At 40.3% G+C, this 22,377-nt stretch overlaps 1 protein-coding gene across 1 annotated transcript; it reads left to right on the top strand.

Moving 5' to 3' along the window:
* Positions 1-9,118: 9,118 nt before the first annotated feature.
* Positions 9,119-10,603, top strand: LOC130737949 (syntaxin-related protein KNOLLE). The gene is made up of 2 exons (XM_057589826.1): positions 9,119-9,277; positions 9,378-10,603. The coding sequence occupies exon 2, from the start codon at positions 9,416-9,418 to the stop codon at positions 10,376-10,378; it is 963 nt and encodes a 320-aa protein (XP_057445809.1). The 5' UTR covers positions 9,119-9,277; positions 9,378-9,415; the 3' UTR covers positions 10,379-10,603.
* The last annotated feature ends 11,774 nt before the right edge of the window (positions 10,604-22,377 follow it).

Here is a 22,377-nt window from a genome sequence, read left to right on the forward strand (position 1 = left end):
GAGTGTGTGTACCCATTGGTACTGACTCTGAAGCTGAGACAACAACACGTGTGTCAGTATTTCTGATGCATAGTTCCTTGTGCCCGTGTGACAGTCTGTCATGTTGCGTGTAGATGTGCTTCTCTCCTGTGTGTGATATGTGTATTTACTGTTACTATCTATCTTTAATTTTCAACCGTTGATTTTAAGTTGCTTTTTGAATCAACAACGGTTATTTGTCAAAACCCACTATACACACACGATCTCCTTCACTTTCGGTTTTTACTCTCTCTCTCTCTTGCTATTTCAAAACCGCTTATCCTCGATCTCTCTTCATCTTTCAACCTTCATCTTTTACCTAAACCTTCAACCGCTCCAAAAATGGTGAGTCAAACCAGAAGAGCTACTGCAGATGCAACCCAGTTCCCTCATATGGTAGTTGGTCTAGCAACAGGTCAAAGGGGTCCTGAGAATCCGACTCAAGATCAAGGTCAAGCTCAAGAGCAGATTATTCCGATTGCAGAACGGGGCTGTGCCGTTCACTGCGTATATGCTCCTGAGGAACTTCAAGTACTGGCAGAATGGAGATTCGACCTCGACAACCTTGCTACAAATGGGTATGATCTTCGTCCTGAAGTCCAAGTTCAAGGTTGGGGAAATTACTTCAACAGGCTTCGAGGACCGGTGTATGATAAACTGATCAAGGAATTCTGGAAGCACGCCGACTGCGATGATACTCAGGTGGTATCTCACATTCTTGGAAGAAAGATCATCATTACAGAGAAGTCTTTCGTGAACCTGCTGGGTGCAGAAACTGCTTTTGGGTATCGTTTCCAATTCATTGAATCAAAGCTGAAACCCAAGACGAAGGATGAGACCAACAAGGCCCTGTACACCAATTACAAACCGGGCAAGACTAATTACAAAGTGATGGACCTTCATCCCAAGCTCAGGATCTGGCACAAGATTTTGCTCCACTGCATAAACCAGATACCAAAGGGCAGTTCCCCAGATTACATCAACTTCAACCAGAAGGCGATGTTGTTCTTCATCCAAGACAAGAAGAAGATCTGCCTTCCCTACTTCCTGTTCTCCTACTTGAAGGAGTGTATCCGGAAGCCTCGTACCACTGCCTCCATCAAGTCAGCAATCAAGTATATTCCATTTGGGAGACTGTTGTCTGATCTCTTCATTGAGAGTGGCCTCATTCAAGATCTGGTAAATGCTGGATGCACAGAAGATCTGACCACCATTGTCAGTGATGTCTTCACTGCAAATTCTCTAAAGAAAATGGGCCTAGTCAAGAAGAAGATTGCTCCTGCCCATGAAGACACATCTTCTGAAATCAGAAGTAGAAGGGTGCCTCTGAATGACTACCCTTTGTGGACACAGGCAGACAATCCTGAAGCCATTAGGTGCTATGTTGAAGACCTAAGGGCTCAAGGCTTTGAAATTGATCTCGATGAATTCTTCAGCAGACTGCCGCCAGCTCCAGAGTTTCCTTCTCCTATCAAGAAGAAAGTTCAGAGGAAGATGATCCTAGAAGAATCTTCTGAGGAATCAGATGTTCCTCTGATCAAAAAGAAGAAGGCTGGTCAATCCAAGAGAAAACATGATGAAACCAGCAAGCCCGATGATGGTGATGATGGTGATAATGAGGATGGTCCTCCTTCTCCTAAGAAGAAGAAGAAGCAGGTCAGAATTGTGGTGAAGCCTACTCGGGTGGAACCAGCTGCTGAAGTGATCAGAAGGATTGAAACTCCTGCCAGAGTGACAAGATCATCAGCACATTCAAGTAAGTCTGCAGTTGCTTCTAATGATGATTTGAATTTATTTGATGCACTCCCCATATCAGCCATGCTCAAACAATCTTCAAATCCCCTCACTCCTATTCCTGAGTCCCAACCAGCTGCACAAACCACCTCTCCACCACATTCCCCAAGGTCTTCATTTTTTCAACCTTCCCCTACTGAAGCACCTCTCTGGAATTTGCTCCAGAACCAACCCTCTAGGCCAGATGAACCAACCTCTCCCATTACCATCCCGTACAACCCATTAACTTCTGAACCTATCATTCATGAGCAACCAGAGCCTATCCAAACAGAACCTGGACCCAGAACCTCTGATCACTCTGTCCCAAGAGCATCAGAACGTCTGGCTCCCAGAACCACGGATACAGACTCTTCCACAGCCCTTACACCCGTATCCTTCCCAACAAATGTTGCTGATTCTTCTCCTTCCAACAACTCTGAATCCCTTCGAAAATTCATGGAAGTTAGAAAAGAAAAGGTGTCTACCTTAGAAGAATATTATCTCACTTGTCCAAGCCCTAGGAGATATCCTGGCCCTAGACCTGAACGTCTAGTTGACCCAGATGAACCTATCTTGGCCAATCCTTTACATGAGGCAGACCCTTTGGCTCAACAAGCTCACCCTGCCCCTGACCAACAAGAGCCTATTCAACCAGAACCTGAACCAGAACAATCTGTATCTAACCAATCCTCAGTTAGATCACCCCATCCTCTGGTTGAAACTTCAGAACCTCACCTTGGAACCTCTGAACCAAATGCTCAAATGTTTAACATTGGCTCTCCACAAGGTGCCTCTGACGCTCACAGCAGCAATCACCCAGCCTATCCTGAAACCAACCTCTCTATAATTCCTTACACTCACCTCCGACCCACATCTCTCTCTGAGTGCATCAATATTTTCTATCATGAAGCCTCTTTGATGCTACGCAATGTGCAAGGTCAGACTGACCTAAGCGAAAATGCTGAACATGTGGCTGAAGAGTGGAACAATCTGGGCACTTAGCTAGTGGCTCAAGTTCCAGTTATGATGCAGCTCCTGCATGCAGAGGGAAGTCAGAGGATCGAGGCTGCAAAGCAAAGGTTTGCTAGAAGGGTGGCTCTTCATGAACAAGAACAGAGACATAAGCTACTTGAAGCTATTGAAGAAGCCAAAAGAAAGAAAGAACAAGCAGAAGAAGCTGCACGTCAAGCAGCAGCTCAAGCTGAACAAGACAGATTAGAGACAGAACGACTTGAAGCTGAGGCTGAAGCTCTTAGATGCCAAGCACTTGCACCCGTAGTTTTTACTCCTGCTGCTTCTGCTTCCACTCCAGATCCTCACGCTGCTCAGAATGTTCCTTCTAGTTCTGCTCAGCCAAACTCGTCCAGACTCGACATTGTGGAACAACGTCTTGACACTCATGAGTCTCTGCTGATTGAAATGAAGCAAATGATGATGGAACTTCTGCGTCGATCTGATAAACCCTAGCTTTAGGATCTCTTCGCTTTGATTTCTTTTTCTTTATCTATGTTTTATTTCGTTAACCTCTAGCTCTTTCTTATTAATCTTTACTTTGTTCGTTTGTGATTATCTATGCATATATATATATATATTTCTGACATTATGTTTGCAAATTAATTTTTTATTATTATTCATCATAAACGCTTTTACATCATACATTCTCTTTCTTTTTCCTAAAATCCTAGAATGGAGGATCCCTCCTCATTCTTCTGCACTCCTGGCGCTGCTCTGACCTCTCCTTCTCCAGACGCTCCAGTGCATACTGGATGTTGTTGAGCCTGTCTTTTAGCTCATCCCTCTCCAGAATCTCTTCTGCAGTCTTGAGCTTCTCTTCAAAAATCTCCTTTTCTTCCAGCAGCTTGAGTTCAAGCTGGTTGAGTTCTTGCACCTCCTCCACGAAGGCAAGAAATTCCCTCAAGTCTCTCTTCAACTCTGGACGTAGGTCCTCCTCCAGCAGTGTCCGTGTTAGCTCTGAGATGGTTTTTGTACCCTCTGGATGCCTAATGTTCAGGAACAAGTCCTCCTCAAAGGCCTTCTTTCTCAGCTCTTCTAGTGCTACGATGTATGATGCCATTTTTTTACTGATAATTGTTCGAGTTGTGAAGCTTACCTCTCTCTCCAACGCTTTATATAGGCTTCACTTTCTCTCTGAAAGTTAATGCTCCTACAGTTTCTCGAGGTTAAGTTCTTGGTAACTGACCCTCCTCTTTACTCCCTTGGCCGGTGGTAAACGTTCTTATCTTGCATTAACTCTTCTATTTATTTCGCCTAACTCTGATTCCTGCATCGTTTTCATTTTCTTTAAACTTAGACCTTCTCTAAGGGGGAGTACCTTGTACTTCAAGCTAAGTTTTTCACACCCCAAGCTTTTTGCTTATGACAAAAAGGGGGAGTAAACCCAGTTTTTGATGTGTAAGATGTGTTAGTGTGATTTATTTTTCTTTTGGAGAATTTAAGAGTTCCACCTTTATGACCATAGATGTGTCACTGGGCAAATACAAGGAATACATTTCACTTCTTCTGAAGTGATTCTAATTTGACTCTGATACCTTGTCCGTTGACTCTGATTACTTATGCGCTCTGATTACTCTATTTTCATCTATGTCATAAGTTTTTCACTCTGAACTCTTATATCATTTAGCTCAGAATCTAGACTTTACTAATGTTTTCATCAAGTATTAGATTCAGGGGGAGCTAAGCTCAGAATCAAGCAGTGACTTGAATTCAGAATGAGCAAGATAAACTATTCACATCAGGATAAGTCTTATTCTATATCTCTAAACTCTGAGTGAATTTAGTTTAATGTTTAAGAATTGTTCATCAAAAATCTTAGTTTTGTCATCATCAAAAAGGGGGAGATTGTAAGATCAAGTTTTGATCTAGTAGTACAACTCTATGTTTTGATGATTACAAGTTAACCTTTTGATATGAACAATTGTGGTACTCTAACGTGTTTTTCTGAGTGTGCTATTTACAGGCTCTGACCTCAACTCAATCTCACACAAATCAGAAGCACTGTGTTAAAGAGCGACCCAAGCAACGCTTTCGCATTCACCATGTTCAGTATGAACAGTGGAAAAGCTTCAGAAGTTCTGAAGTTATACAAACTCTGATGTGGACTCAGTCACTAGAAGTTCTGAAGATCCAGAAAGTCTGATAACCAAGAAACACTGAAGGCTCAGATATTCTGATGGTGTAGAAGACTCTGAAGATCCAGAAGCTGATTAGTGAAATTCTGATGTCCAGAAGCAAGATACTCTGAAGACCATGTACTTCCCTCTGAGTTCAGAATCAGAAGAAACAATGGTCAGAGGATCTGGGCTTTCCCTCTGACTCTGATCAACCGGCTTCACAAGTTCCAATATGAAGCATTCCCCTGATCAGAAGTCTCCTAGGTTTAAAGGTCAAGTCGCTATCCAAGTACAAAAGCAACTGTACCTTCCTGACGACCTACCTAACAGTCTCAGACATAGCAGAAGCTGGATTTTCCAGAACTGCCCTCCAACGGTAGCATTTTCCATGCAACGCTCAACCCTAATCCTTGGAGTATATAAAGAGGCTGAAGACTGAAAGAAGCGGCTAGAAGCATTCACATACGCACAAGACAAATTCAAATTCTTCTAAGCTTTCTTTCATCTGAAATTCATTGAGTTTACTATTAGCTTTTTAGAAGCAAATCTCTTGTAAACAATTCTTTGATAAACAGTTTGTTTAGTTCCTTTAGGAGATCAAGGTTGATCGGATCCTAGAGAAGACTAAGAGAGTGAATCTTAGTGTGAGCTAAGTCAGTGTAATTGTTAGTCACTTGTAGGTTTCAAGTGCAGTTGTAACTCTTACCTGATTAGTGGATTGCCTTCATTCTAAGAAGGAAGAAATCACCTTAACGGGTGGACTGGAGTAGCTTGAGTGATTTATCAAGTGAACCAGGATAAAATCCTTGTGTGCTTTTCTATCTCTTATCTTTAGCACTTAAGTTCTCGAAAGATTTGTCAAAATCTTTAAGGTGGAAGCTTTATACTGAAAACGTTATTCAAACCCCCCCTTTCTACCGTTTTTCATACCTTCAGCTGGATGTATGGGTTTTCAGACAGCTGTATGTATGTCAAGTTTATGGAAACATTTTGAGAAGAAAAAAAAATACCCGTATTCATAAATCCTTTATGGCATGCACAATATGCACTGTATAAAATTATGAAGAAGATCAAAGTGACTCCCTTTCTTCGGGGTGTTACAATGCATTGCATACTCTAGGAATTTTACTAATTGTGACTCCCCAAAAATCGGGGTGTTACATCATCTTACCTAAGGGAGGAGCAATACATCAAGTCAATTGGCATGCACAATATGCACTGTATAAAATTATGAAGAAGATCAAAGTAAATCCAGCCCATCTCATATGAGACTTCCTAATTTGCTTTCTGGCCAACCCTCAAGAAGACTTGCCGTTTGGGTCTCTCATCACTGCCATGATAGAAAAGAAAGGAATCCTGGCTTCATTTGTGGAAACTGGTGACCTTCTTGATGAAGACATAGTGTGGCCCACTCCCATTGAACTCTCAGACGTTCAGAAGATGAGGATCGCTTTTGATGATTCCAAAATTCCTGAGAAATTTCGAACAAACTTGAAGAGGAAAATAGCTAAAGGCAGAGGAAAAGGCAAGGAAATTGACTTGCAAAGAGCACCCAAGATCATACGTGAAATTACAGATTCAGGCAAAAACTTGGAATCGTAAGTCTAGAAGACTCAAAAGCCTACTCAAACACCTCTCAGAATTTCCTCCGGTGGAGATCCTGTGTTCAAGTTTCAAAGGCATGCTCATCCCTCTCTCAAGATATATTCTGAAGAAGACCCTCCTTTCATTGATCCGGTTGTTCCAAGAAGGACCAGATCTCAACAAATATCTTTCTGCAAATACACGAACTCTTCAAACTCATTATGGTCGACAAGAGCCATCTTCAAGGACAAAACAAAAGGAGGTTCAAATATCTTCAGTCAGTCAAAGGTTTGTCCCACGCTATGCCAAACGACATAGGATTGAGGAATTTGATGATGAAAATGAAGAGGATGATGACATCATCTTGCCTGATGTTGTAACACCCCGATTTTCAGGGGTCACTTTGGTAACCCGTTAAAGTAAATATGCAATATTTTCTAAAAAAGGATTTATAAATGCGAGTATTTTTTTTCCTTTTCGAAGTGTTTCTAAAATATGTAATGCATACTCCCAACCGTAAATAATTTACATCTGGCCTCGATCCAGGCACAACATAAAACACATGACAAATAAATTAAGATCCAACAACGGACTCACTATGCAATGACTCCATAGATCCGATATACTCCCTATGATTTCCACATGGGGGTAACCATAGAAAAGCAATGCACCGGAACCTACCCAAAACCTCAAATACAAATCATAAAATGATTATGCAAGCTTAAACCAATAACGGTAAGCTTTTCTACCCAAAGGCTCTAACCCTACACTCGACTCTATTCTTCGAGTCTTCTATAGTTCTTCCACGTGGAGTAGCATCTGCTCACATCACCTCCTTTCGTCGTCTGGTATCATAGCCGACCTCTCCCAGTATGGTGTAGTTCGAGTACAAACCAAGTAGAAGTTGGTGGGCCTGTGACGCCTTGAGCTGACGAGGGCGAGGATTGATCGCCTTCTATGTGGAGGGACGCACCACACCTGAACTAGAGGTATTCCGAGACTGTGTAGGGATGGACTATACAGTTGAGGAGAGCATATATGATTTGATTGTACTACTCATAACAACAAGTTGCAACTTCTTTTCGGGAGCCCAACTCATAAGAACTCCATGGTTAAGTGTGCTAGACTTGGAGCAATATTATGATGGGTGACCTCCTGGAAAGTTTTCCCGAGAAGCGTGCGAGTGAGGACAAAGTGCGCTGAAAAGACTCGTGTTGTTACCGTGAGGCCAGTCGTCAGATCGCGATGTTACAGATGTGAACCAAGTTCTTCAAACCTTCACGACGGTAAGGTCTTCATATCCTAAACCTTCACTTATCTATGCATCGTCTACCTTTCATGATCACTCGGTTCTTTTTATAAGCCATGTATGGGTAGTGGTGGTTGTCTTGTTAGAGATGATTAGGACCGGCGTAAGTTTGAATTTTTGTCTTATGATAGTGGTGGTGATCCTCTTTTGGTAGAGTGGAGGTCATAAGAGAGGGGTTGCAGGCACATCCTGTGTTAGGTTGGATGATTTATGTTCATAGGATTTATTGTGAATGCAATTCAACTTCACATTTACTTGTGCATCTAGGTGTTCGCTCCTCTATTTTTTTGTTGTTTTTCAAAGAAATAAAAAAGATATATATTATATTTTTTTGATGAGCCAGGGTATCACTGCCTATAGCAATGACTAATCACTTTGACCTGGTGCTTGCACTAAGCGGGAAACACGCTGGTCACAATATGCGCTCCATTCCCTGAGCATGAAACGAACTAGTGAGAAATTGAGCTAACCACGACATCATAATTTGTGATTACACCCTACATGGTTTGATCACTAGATCTTCCTCTCCCCCACCCATATGTCGCCAACATTTACCACTTGAGTGGTGACCATAATATATTAGGGGTGTAAGTGGGTATGGTCTGATCCACGAATCCGATCAAATCGATCAGAACCGAACACATTAAGGTGGGTTGAATTGGATCATTGGTTTGGTACAGATTTTTTTTACTGAATCCGATCACCATCGGTTCAAGTATCGGATCTGGGGATTGAAAAACCGATCAATCCGAACCAACCCAATGAATTAAGATTTTTTTTACATCAAACTCAAACACTTTCAGCCCATTACATTATATATATATATATATATATTTGTGTTAGAGATGTTAGTTTTATTTGAATTATATGAATTATGTCATTATTGAATGTTGTATTGGTTAAAAATGTTGAATTTTTATATATATTTTTTTATAATTTTTCACGTTTTTAGAATTTTTTTCTGATTGAAATCGGGTTGGTTTGGTCTGAATTTCATGGTAAAAATCATGAAATCCGAACCAACCAAAACCGAACATATTTGATTGGTTCGGACATTTAAACACCCTAAATCCGAACCAATCCGGTCCGATTACACCCCTATAATTTATGATTGATTACAATATTACATTATACATATTATTTATATTCGGATAATTATTTAAATATTTTTGTAACCAAAAAAGAATTGGTCAAGACTTAAGAAGTCAAGATCATGGTAAATACGTTTTGTTATTAATTGATTGATATTAAAAGTATCCGTTGGGATTGGTGAGAGAACAGCAACGGCTACTTACCTAAAAAAACTATCCGTTGGCACTCCGCTGGGAACTCATTAAATAAAACACCTTCAACACTTTGAATTTTCAAATCTACTCTACCCTTCATCTTCTCCGACTTCACTGATTTGCTTCTCTGTTCAAGTCCACTTCATCCTTCTTTCCTTTCTTACAACGCTAACGGGGTAAGGTGTTTCGTTTCCTATTTCGAATTCCTGACATAAACACTGATTGATTTCACTGAGGAATTGAATTGAATTGATTTTCTGTTTTTTTTCTATACAGGGAAGTGGATTTTCCCAATTAATTTCTGAGATCCAAAGATGAACGACCTCATGACCAAGTCATTCACCAACTACGTAGATCTGAAGAAAGCAGCGATGAAAGACGTTGATCTCGAAGCAGGTCACCCTCCTCGTCCTTCATCCGATGTGGAACTAAGCTTAAGATCTTCAATGGACACTGACATGGGTCTCTTCCTGCAAGAAGCAGAGCGAGTGAGAACCGAAATCGGCGATCTCCGTGAAATTCTCGGAAAGCTCCAACAAGCCAACGAAGAGAGCAAGTCCCTTCACAAACCGGAAGCCCTGAAATCGCTCCAAACCAGAATCAACACCGACATTGTGACCCTCCTGAAGAAGGCGAGGGTGATCAGGACCCAGCTCGAAGAGATGGACCGCGCCAACGACGCTAACAGAAGGCTCTCAGGGCTCAAAGATGGGACGCCGGCGATTTACCGGACGCGAATTGCGGTGACGAATGGGCTGAGGAAGAAACTGAAGGAGCTGATGATGGAGTTTCAAGGGCTGAGGCAGAGGATGATGAGTGAGTACAGGGAAACTGTTGGGAGAAGGTATTTCACTGTGACAGGGGAAAATCCAGATGAAGAGGTGATTGAGAAGATCATTTCGAACGGTGATGAAGGAGGGTTTATGTTTTTGGGGAAGGCGGTGGAGGAGCACGGCAGAGGGAAGGTTCTGGAAACTGTGGCGGAGATACAGGACCGGCACGAGGGCGCAAAGGAGGTGGAGAAGAGTTTGTTAGAGCTGCATCAGGTGTTTCTGGACATGGCGGTGATGGTGGAGGCGCAGGGGGAGAAGATGGATGACATTGAGCACCACGTGCTTCATTCTTCTCACTATGTGAAGGATGGAACGAAGAACCTTCAGACAGCAAAGATGTACCAGAAGAGCAGCAGGAAGTGGATGTGTATTGGGATTATCATTCTTCTCATCCTCATTCTGGTTATTGTCATCCCCATCGTTACCAGTCTCACCAGTTCTTGAATGAAAACCATTTTCAAATGTTTGGATTGTTTTATTTCTGAGTTTTAATTTGTACGACTCATCGTCGTTTCGATTTCCAATTTGTTTAGAAGATCCTTAATGTGAATTTCCAAATTTCAATTTTAATTTACAGGGTAGAAAATCCGTGACATTTGTTATTTGTAATGCAACCTTGTAAGCCATTCGCATTGTAACCCTGTTGCAGTAGATGATTGCTCTTCTTTACAGTCTTGTGGTACGACTAGTTAGTGAGTGATATTCTTCTTTTTAATTATGTTTTGGATCTAGAATTATGTTGGGCTCATTAGATGATTGAAGGAAATTTTTCAGTGTCTTTCACAATGTTGATGGAATGCAAAAAGTTCATCACCCCCTGTAGGATTCCGTCTTTCTAGCAACCGGGACCTTTCTCCATGCTTTTTCAAAATCAATTAAAAGTAATGTGTACAACATAATAATAACAAGAGGGGACCTTTCTCCATGCTTTTTCAAAATCAATTAAAAGTAACGTGTACAACATAATAATAACAAGAGGATGACTCCGTTTACAACTGTGTGAGTCTAAAACTCTTACACTTATTATTGTTCATTGATCAAATATAAATCTAATTGTCCCAAATAATTTAAATTAGTAGATCACGTGATTTTCTTTTACTCTTTTCCCCTTTTCAATTGCAGTTACCTCTATCCTCCCACCATTGAATTTAACCTAGCCTCAATCTCCCAAACATCACCGTTGTCATATGGAAGGTAAGGTCCTTTAATGATAATCATAATCATGTCATGGCTAGTCCTAAAAGTGTGTCTTATCTGAGGTGTCACAGAAAAATGAATGATGCTGCAAAAAAATCTTGTTGAAAAGTTTAATGAAGAAGGTTTGCCTACTGGAAAGGTTGCTGCAATATTCAGTGGTGGCGATTTAGCTTTTTCTCATAAAGATTGTTGGAATCATTTGACAAATGTGCGTAGAAAGAATTTCAATGTCGGAGATGCTCAAGCTGTATTCAATTATTGCAAACAAAAACAAGGCCAAAATTCTGATTTCTTATATGCAATACAGTGTGATGATGATGCTCGAATGAAAAGCTTTTTTTCGGAGATGTTGTCACTTTTGATACCACGTGTAAGACCAACAAGTACAACCTGCCATTTGCCCCATTCACTGGATTGAATCATCATCTTCAATCAATTTTATTTGGTTGTGCACTGTTACAAGATGAAACTGAAGCATCTTTCAGATGGTTGTTTGAAACTTGTCTTGAGGCAATGAATGGAAAAAGACCAATATCTATATTCTGCATTTAAGCGTGATTTGAAGAGGTGCATTCGAGAATCTCCAAGTACCAAGGATTTTGAAGATGATTGGAAGCGCATAATAGATGTGTATGAATTGCAAGAAAATGAGTGGCTTCAAAAGTTATTTGAAATTAGAGAATCATGGATACCTATTTATAATAGAAGCACTTTTTTTGCTGGTATCAATTCATTTTTTGACTCCTGTTAATTCAGGCACAACATTGCGAGACTTTGTGGTGAAATTTGAGAAAGTAGTTAATAGTCGTTGTGAGGTTGAGAAAAGAGAGGATTTTGAGTCTGTACATAAATCTCGTATTTTGACTATTGGCTCAAAACTTGAGGAGCATGCTGCATCTGTGTATACCAGAAATGTCTTTCAAAAGTTTCATCATGAGATTGCTAGTGTTAGCCAGTTTACAAAGGAGAAAATTGAGAAAATTGGTTTACAACTAAAGTATCGAGTTTCTAATTGTTTTAATGCTCGAGATGCATTCTTTGATGATGTAGATTTGGAATCAAAGAATGCTAAATGTAAATATGAGTTTATGGGAATACTGTGTAGGCATATCTTGGTAATTTTTAAAGCAAAAAATAGTATTCAAATTCGAAGTCAATAATATATTATGCAGCGCAAACAAAGGAAGCCAATATGTGTGTATTAAGGTTGAAGATATTGAGATTCAAAGTCATGAATCAGATGTTTTAAGTATGTATGTGCAACATCAATTTGAAATTTTTTCTCACTTGGCTAAAAGAGCAAAAGATGCATACAAGTATTTTATGCCAGAGCTTGATCGTATTTACAAAATAGCTGTTACAAAGGAAAATGAAACACCTGATGCCAATGAAGCTCTACCAAACCAGCAAGATTTGATGCTTGACAGGGATGATGCTGCTGCAAATTGTACTCTGAAAGACCCACATATATCACAAATAAAAGGTAGAAAAAGGAAGGATTCTGACAAAACGCCTTCAGCAGGAAGGTATAAGAGTGGTCTTGAGGTGTCATTGAACAAGACCTCGGTCAAAAGAAGAGCATGCAAATCTTGCGGAGAATGTGGTCACTATCAAACAACTTGCAAAATGTCAACTTAGCATGTAAGTGATGTTGTCTTATTTTTCAATTAAGATGAGTTATACTTGTATATCTATATTCTTAGCCTATTTCAAGATTATATATCTAATTGCACTTTATTGATAGAATTTACACTTATCATTGTGAAACATTAATCTAACTTTCTAGTATTACTTGTAGGTCTCAATATTGAGGATGGCCAGGAATGTCATATGAAGATTGTGAAGATGATATATTGTTGTACTGTGTCATTTTTACAAGACTAGTTTACTGGACAACTTCATTTCAATCAAGACAATATTTTTAATATGTTCTTTAACTCTTGTAACTCATTCTTTATTATTTCTGGGATTCAATTTCTTGCTATGATTTCAAATTTAATTTGAAGAGTAGTGGAATTAGAGCTCTTGACAACTCCTCCTCTGGAGATATCTAATATGAGCAGAGCAACATTTTTTTCATTTTCCTTACTTTTGAATCCTACAGGTTTGGTGTTAACCGTTTAACTTTCTTATTGCATGCCACGTGATGCTATAGTTCTTGTGGCTTATAAAGTCTAACATGATGATCAAACAGCTTCATATGTTTTCTTTCATAAGCTTGAGGTAGAGTTGCCAACACAGGTTCAAAGAAGGATTCAATTCCTAATTCACTCAGCACTTCTATCATAATATGTAGTACAGCTTCACATATTTTTGTGGCGTACATGATGAATGCTTATATACGATTGGATTCTAGTCAATACCCATTAGTAAAGGCAAGCACAAACCAGAGAAGAAATTGACACCAGAGATTCGACCCACGGACAAGGGATAAAGAAATTGTAGACTGACAAAAGAGAGGAGCCAAAAAAACCCGAACTTGCAATGCCTTTTTTTTCATATGCCACAAAACCTGGCAAAATCCAGATCCAGCTAAAGGATGAGGAAAGAAACGTTTTTCTTCCAGATCCAGTAAGGGAGAACACCAAATAACGTTCAGCCTAGCAGGTAGTGCATGGGTTTCTTGTTTATGGTTTGATTAGCATGGGTTTCTGGCTATTGGTGGTGGTGGTTTCCGAGGATGCGAATGAGGGCGGAGGTTTATGGTTGTTGGTGACGGTGGTTTCTCTGAGATCGAGACCAGAGAGGAGGGGCCTTGTTAATGGTGGGGCTCAACTGCTCATCATAGCATCTGAGTCATCGGCTTCGTCACCACCATACATGTTCGTCAGATCTTCGTCACCACAATCATTACTCTAAAACGCCTTTGTGGACGGCGGTGGGTTCGTCTCCACCGTTAGACACACATGTCGTTCGTCCTCAAGTTGCATCTTGAGGTCGTTCATGTCCCCTTCAGAGACGCAACCTTGAGATGGAAGGAAAAAGAAAAATTCAAAACTTGGGAATCAACAATTAAGAAGAAGAAGAAGAAGATGGGTTCTCCGTATGATGGTTAAATTTAGATCTGAAATTGATGTTTGTGTCGTTTCCACTTCTACTTTGACTATGTTTGGCACACATAGCTGAAAAGCTAGCTGATAGCTGATAAGCTAAATGAAAGCTGAAAAGCTATGTAACTGGAATAAAAGTGTTTGGTAAAACTACCTGTTGAACAAGCTGAAATTGTAAAATGACATAAAAGGACATACTTGTATAATTCTTTTTATATTTAACATTACTTTATTTTCACATTAATACCTATATAATATTAATATTAAAATTATTATAAATATTTTAATTTCACTCAAGTTATTTATCATCTTAAAAATATAATATTTTTTTTTTGAAAATGAAAGTAATATTATTAATAATAAAGCAACCATGAGTAAAGGTTCTCAAGGCTGGGACAATGTACAAGACCCATTATCTCACAATCAAGAAAAGAAAACAACTAAGAACCACCCGTTACCGACTTTCCCGCAAAACGGTTAAGAAAATCTAAAAGCACCAACAACAAAAAATAACATCAGCTGTAAATAACAAACAACACCAGCCAACAAACAGCAACAAATTCGTGACAGGAACAGCAGGGAAATTTCTGACAGAAACAACAGCAATTTCGTGACAGCAACATCAGCCAAAATTAACAGCAACAGCAGCAAAAAACCAACAGCACCAGCAACAAAACAACAGCAAATACTTGACAGCAACATCAGCAACTGCAACAACATCAAACCCCCACATGCCTAGCGCTTGAGCCTCCTTAAAACCTTTCTAGACGAAGTAAAAAGAGTACACCAAACAACTAGAGTGCCTTTGAAACACAATCCCAAAAAACCTGAAAAATTGCTCCAAACACCCTTAACCAGTTCAGCAACAAAAAGGGCCAAACGTGATACACCAAGGGATAACTAGCTGCTCCACTTTTCCCATCTAATGCCTCATGCAAGTAACCACCAGATATATGCCACCATAAATCAAATAAACCTACAATCTATATTTATTCCTCCATATACTTATCTCAGCAAAACAGCAATACCACGCAGCAAAAATCAGATTCTGCAGCTAAAATCTCCTTCGTCCATTAACACACAACAATGCTCCAACAATGACAAAAGACAAAAAGCACCATCAAAAGCTTCCTCATCCTTAATTTATCACCCATACCACATCCATACCTGTTAAAAAACAACCAAAACGGCATCAACACACAAACACCAAGACCTTAAAAAGCCAGACATGATCTAATCCAGCATACAATATCCTTCTTTACTGATTTTTTTTTTTCTGAATAATATGAAAAAAAAATTATTTAGCAAAAAAGGGTGGAAATTTTTTTTTTTTTAGCAAAGTGGGGTAGTTTTTTAGAAAAGGCAACGCAAGCAGTACCACGGGTCAAAAACCGTGGCCAAAAGTCATAAACTGTAAGGCCCGGATTTCAATAGGGTTATTGCTAGTATTGAGATGAATGATAATTGTGAAAGTCTAGTGAAGAATGTGTCTTGCTTGAGTGATGATGTATGTGAAATTTATTGAATGTGATTGAGTTTGATTATGAGTGAAGGGGGATATGTTTACTCATTTATTTTAATTCAGTTTTATTTAAATTGAATAATTAAATAATTATCACAATTAAGTATATGGAGAAAAGAAAAAAAAAAGGGGTGAACACGTTTTGAGAGTGTGGCCGCCGGCCACTCATGTGGGGTGAGGGAGGTTTCATTTTGACTTCATTCTCCTTAATGAGTGATTAATAGAATTGATTGCTTGGTCATGGGCTTGGGCTAGGAAGAGGAAAAAAAAAGAAAAACCTAGCCTATGTGGGTGTGGAGCCGCGGGTACAAAGGGGAGAAGGGGGACGGAAATTTCATTTTCTTCTCATTCTTACAAAATAGATAGAAGGAGCAACACCTCTGATTTCCTTCACCTAAGAGCTTCAACAAGAAGAGAGAAAAAGAGCCCTTGAGAGAAAAAAGAGGGAGATCACGAGAAAGAGAGAAAAAGAGAGAGCAAGAAAGAGAGAAAGGGAGAGAGCCGCCACCTATAGAAGAAGAGCAAGGGAGGAGCAGATTTGTGAGAGGAGCAAGGAGAAGAGAGGGTGCTCATCATCTACATCAAAACATTCATCTTTCATCTCTCATTTCCAGGATTAAGAACTAAGGTGAAGGTGGTTCTAGTCAAGGGTAGAGTCTAGGCGATAACATGCTCAAAGTTTTGTGATTTTCTTGCGAAAGTTGTGATCTATGATGATCTTGAATATATGTTGCATGAATGGATGATTTGAATCCCTTTTTGTGCAAGAACCTGATTTGTAGTTTCTATTTTGACTATGCTAAACTCCTATGCCATGATTTCATGATGAAATGTAGGAGAAAAATATGAAAAATTCATGTATGCACCAGACTTATGAAAGTAAGTTGGAGATGGATTTTTATGTTGATATGTTGATGAATAGTATGCTGGAATTTAGTATGATATATTGTTATAACATGAAAAATATGTCCTTTGGTGCTTTGTATATGTAACACCCTGATTTCGGTGGCGTCACTTTAGTAACCAAAAATAAACTTAATGCGGAAAAACGTGAATTTTTTTTTCCGATATAAACATAGACAAGACTGAAGTAAATAAAACCCAAAAGCGAAAAACAACAGAACTAATATACAATATATATAACAGCCCCCGTTGTAAGTAGTAACCTCGTCACGAGTAACCTCCAGTGACGGAAAGAAGAAAAGTGTAACGCCCGTAGGCAATAAGTACAATCCAAAAGGAAAGGTTAAGTGTCCGCAACACAAACCCTCAAAAAGAAGAACGAGTTAGCCCAGATGGCCTAAAACAAGACCTCCTAAGTCCAACCAACTCTCTGTGATTCCCGTAAAGAAACCACACAAAAAGCTATAGGCGGGAAACTACCCTGTCCCCAAAGAAACAAATGATGTTCAGAGCTAAGACTCTACTCCTACACTAATCCCATCTCGAGGAGCTCACACCAGCACTAAAACCTACATGCTAGCATGATCGTCGTCCGAATTCGAAATCCAGAACGACCTAGTCTATGTACACCATCCGTCCTCCTCTCGCGACCGCGATGCGCTCCTGTTCCAGCATCCCAACCCTAGTTCCCCCCGAAGGGTGAACCATCGTGAACTAGCCCGCCAACGACATCTGACAAAGGGCGTAGTCCGCCAAAGCACACACAGAAGACGCGAGGGTCAACTCCAAAGAATTATGTAAATAATAGCACCGATAGATACAGATAATAGAATAGCCACTTAGGCTTATAGCTAGAGATAACATCCTAGGGTTGCATATTCCACAATGAATGTAAACAACAATAATAGCAAATAGCATGCATCAAATAGGATTATCACTTATCAAACACACTCAACAACTAAGTCAGTATGCATGTTGCATGAAATGATATGGCGGTTAACCCAGTTAACCAAATGCATTCCGGAAATGGATGGACATCAAACGGATCAATCCTAGCACCAGCAACGGTGGGACCATTTCTGCCCGCGTGCCTCTTACTCCAACAACAACGGTAGTCAGATCAGCCGTAACCCGTAGGTCTGCCATTTCGGTCTGCTACAAGAGTCGTCTACAAACGCTCTTACACGGAAATCCGGGTCTTATGACCATTTTGGAATCCGACGAGGTCCGGTAATCACGCCGTGTATTAACCTCCTATGTGTGCATGAATGCAATGTGATTAGCCAAACAACGTCTCCGACCTCACTCGACACGTCGCCACGTGTTCTAGCTAACTTAATGTCTCTAAAAAGCATACCCTAAGGTAAATGTCGATTCTGCGACAAAATACAATAATCATAAAATGAGTGCAACCACTCACGATAACTCTTCGAGTCATCACTGCTCTCACGAAGTCTCACGCTTCAGTGGAGTCTCACACATTCACAAAGTCTCACGCTTCAGTGAAGTTTTATGCTTTCACGGGGTCTCACGCCCCAGTGAATTTACACACTTGCACGAAGTATCACGCTTCAGTGAAGTTTCACGCATTCACAAGGTCTCACGCCTCAGTGAAGCTTCATGCTGTTCACGAGGTCTCACGCCTCAGTGAAGATCCATGCTTTCCACAAGGTCTCACGCCTCAGTGGAGTATCCCGCATTCACAAGGTCTCACGCCTCAGTGAAGCTCCTCGGCTCATCCCTTGGATGGCTAAACAAACTGCTCCCAGAGCACAAGAGTATCAACATACTCAAAACTTCTTAACATTCTCAACACTTGGGATCCGACGACACTTCTCGCTTTCCAAAACTAAGATTTGCATCCAAAGCTTCCTTTCGAGTGTATTATCATTATTTGAAGATTTTGAGGTTGTTTAATGTCTTATGAGTTTTCTTTACAAAATAATATCCTTTTAGTCTTATCGCAAAAACTTATAAGTTCTCGGGATCTCCTAATCCCCAAATAACACCAGAGAATGTCTCGATCCATGAAACACCATAACAAGGCCCGAATCTCATTCGTCCTATCAACTTTCCCCAAAAACTCAAAATAAAATCGGCATGACCTGCCCGCTATTCTCACAACTCAGAATCACAGATATCAGCGAAAGACATAATTAAATCATCACAGTCAACCAACATGTCATATATCAATACATCTCAGAATAAACACGTAGCACTTAGCATATAAAGCATGCACCACACATCCTAGATTACCCACATAGCACATAGCATGTAAGTCAATCTCAAAAACAGTCAGTAGATGAATCATCTACATTGTCAGCCGAAGCCTCAGAAAACATTTTTCCAGTCAACCACAAACAAGTGCATAAACAGTAAATCAATGTCGAAAGCATCGACCCTAAGCATTAACTAAGGATTCAGTGAGTAGCCCTCACCTGAAGGTTCTCCAGGGTGATCTCCTAACTCCTCTTCACAAGCGAAGCCTTGTTCCTCGGGAAACTCTTCAAATGAACCTTTAAAGTAAAACCACAGAATTCTATCAAAATCTATCGGAAACTAATCTATCAATGCTCACTAAGGTTACCCGAAGTAATACATACTCCGAGGTACGATAATCTAGCGCGAAAGGACAAGTTTTCGAAAAAGGAATTTTCCTCCTCCCCCCTTAGGGTGCTCGGCCACTATTAGTAATTGTGGGGTTCGATTTTTCTTCGATCAAACTTGGTTCCTATGCTATCATTAGCCGTAACTAAGGGTATTCTAAACTCGGAAAAATTATCGGATCAAAAACTGTCGCAGGGGTATTTTGGTCAATATTTTTAGCTCAGAAATTCAAAACTGAAATTTCGAAAAACAAATTGGATGGGGACGTCACCAACGACGTTTATGACAACTAATCCTACTAGCGCTAAGCTAAGGCGATAGTTTTCAGCCCAAAGGACGAAGCTTTGCCCCAAAATGGGTATTTTCACCAGAATTGAAACTCGACGGTAGTTTTTCGAGAATCGGCGGAGTATTATTAGCTAAACATACTCAGGAGAACGTAGGGAAGATGTTTAGAATCAAAAATGGAATTATCAGGATAGTTTTGCAAAAACCTCAAAACTATGAGCACAGAATTACCTAGAGAAAAGCTATGGAAAAGACGATCAGAGGTAAGGATTAGCGACTATACCTCGATACCTTGAAGTAGCAACTGTCGAATCGACGATCAAGCAAGAAATGAACAAAAGCTCTTCTTCCTTCCTCTTCAATGGAGCTCGCGGGTTTGGGAGAGAAAATGGTGAAGGTTTTGCCATTTTTTCTCCTTTTCTTGCTATATATAGAGGTTGGCAAAACGCGGGAAAATGAAAGTTTCGCGAATCTGATTTTTCCGGCTTCATTCTCCGTGAAGAGTTTATGGTAATAGTTCTAAGACTAAAAGGATATTATGGTAACTCTTGATGACTTAGTCACTTGCAAGTAGTGTGATGTGACTTATGGTAATAGTTCTAAGAGTAGGCTATGGACCATGAGAACGATGGTGCCGTTAGAGACAAACAGTTACTTGCATGCGAGGGTGGTTGTGGATTGACTGTGTGTCTCCACGAGATGAGGTCGACTGCGGTCTCCTCGAGATTTATGGATTGACTGAGTGTCTCCATGTGACTTGGGTTGACTGAGTGTCCCCTCGTGATTGTTCATCTGCGGATGATCGAGATTGGATCCATGGTGTTGAGGTGGTTGTGTGAAATGGTGAGGACGTTTGTGTAAGATCAAGTTTTGATTATGTAGTACAACTCTATGTTTTGATGATTACATGTTAACTATTATGTATGAACAATTATGCTACTCTAACATTGTTTTCTGAGTGTTTTAATGACAGGCTCTGACTCTAATCTAATTACACATAAATCAGAAGCACTATGCTCAAAGAGTAACCTACGCAACGCTTTCGCACTCTCTATGTTCAATCTGAACAATAGAAAAAGCTTAAGAAGATCTGAAGATAGTTAAGCTCTGATATGGATTCAGATCACTTGAAGTTCTGTAGACCAGACGTTCTGAAGACTAGACGCTCTGAAGATCCAGAAGCTCTGAAGGTTCAGAAGCTCTGAAGGTCCAGAGGCTCTGAAGGTCCAGAAGCTAAGAAGTGAAGACTCTGAAGTCCAAGAGTAAGCTGGCTCTGAAGACCAAGTACTTCTCCTCTGAGTCCAGAAGCAGAAGTTACAAAGGTCAGAGGATCCAAGCTTCCCTCTGACTCTGATCACCAAGCTTCACAAGTTCCAACATGAAGCGTCGCTCTGATCAGAAGTCAACTAGGATAAATGTCATGTCACTATCCAAAGTACAAAAGCAATTGTACTATCCTGACGACCTTACCTAACGTGTTCAGCCACAACAGAACGTGGAAATCCTAGATCTGCCCTCCAACGGTAGCATTCCATGCAATGTCTAAACCCTAATCCTTGGAGTATGTAAAGAGGCTGAAGATTGAAAGATGCCGCCCAAGAAACTTTGTTCAAGCTTAAGCAACATTCAAATATTCTCTTAGCAATCTTTCTTCAAACTGATTTTATTGTGTTTACTTTAGCTTTCTGAGAAGCAATTCTTTGTAAACCCAAACTCTTAAACAGTTGTTTATTTTTCCTTAAGGAGACCAAGGTTGGTTAGATCCTTGAGAAGACTAAGAGAGTGAATCTTAGTGATAGTTAAATCATTGTATTGTTAGTCACTTTGCAGGTTGCAAGTGCAGTTGTAACAAACTCTGATTAGTGGATTGCCTTCATTCTAAGAAGGAAGAAATCACCTTAACGGGTGGACTGGATTAGCTTGAGGGATTTATCAAGTGAACCAGGATAAAATCATTGTGTGCTTTCCTCAACTCTTATCTTAGCACCTTTATCTTCTGTGTTTGAAGAGATTTGTTAAAATCTCAAGTGGTAAAAGTTTTAGTTTGAAAACGCTATTCAAACCCCCCCCCCCTTTCTATCGTTTTTTCATACCTTCAGTTAGTTTAACCAATTTAGGGTTACTAACTTGAGATATGTTACTATTTATTTTATGGCTATATGCTTGTGATTTCTGAGAGTCTTTGCATGAGAACTAACCCTCTATTATCTGCTATTTGTTTATTCTGGGGGGGTGGGGCAGATGGTGCTGACGAAGAGTTCGGTGTATTCTTGGACACTGAAACTTCACGATGAAGATATTGACGGCGCCTGGGTGGTCGACTCGCGCCAGGTGTGTCGGATTTATGTCGGCAAGGCTACGATCACGGGACGCGACGCTAGAGGACTAGTCAACCAGACCCAGAGGATGGAGCATGGGAGGGTGAAGGTGCCTTTTGCACCCCCTCGTTTCTATTTTTTAATGGACGCAGGGTCGAGGACAAGTTCCGCTCAGGTATCGACGAAGAGCAAGATCCTTCGGAGGATATGGGGATCGCCTTGGGGAGGACATTGGCAGGGCCCAGTGCACTGCCAGTACCAGCTCTGGAGGCAGCTGCCGTCAAGCGGAAGGCTGAGGATCCAGTAGAGCCACAGAAGAAGATATGCGGAGGGTGGCTTGAGGATGAAGATGAAGAGGAGGAAGAGGGGTCTGAGTTACTCTACTTTACTATTGGGTTGAGTGATCGTTAGTTTTGGAACTCATTTATTTTTCTTAGTTGGATTTTATTTCCCTTATTGAAAGGTTATTGTAATCGCATTTTGAGAATCATTTTAATAACTATCATATTGCGTTATGGTTTACTTTAATGTTAAGGTTACGACTATTTCTTTATTTCC

The sequence above is a fragment of the Lotus japonicus genome, chromosome 2 (genome assembly GCF_012489685.1).
Source record: "Lotus japonicus ecotype B-129 chromosome 2, LjGifu_v1.2".
NCBI classification, from domain to species: Eukaryota; Viridiplantae; Streptophyta; class Magnoliopsida; order Fabales; family Fabaceae; genus Lotus; species Lotus japonicus.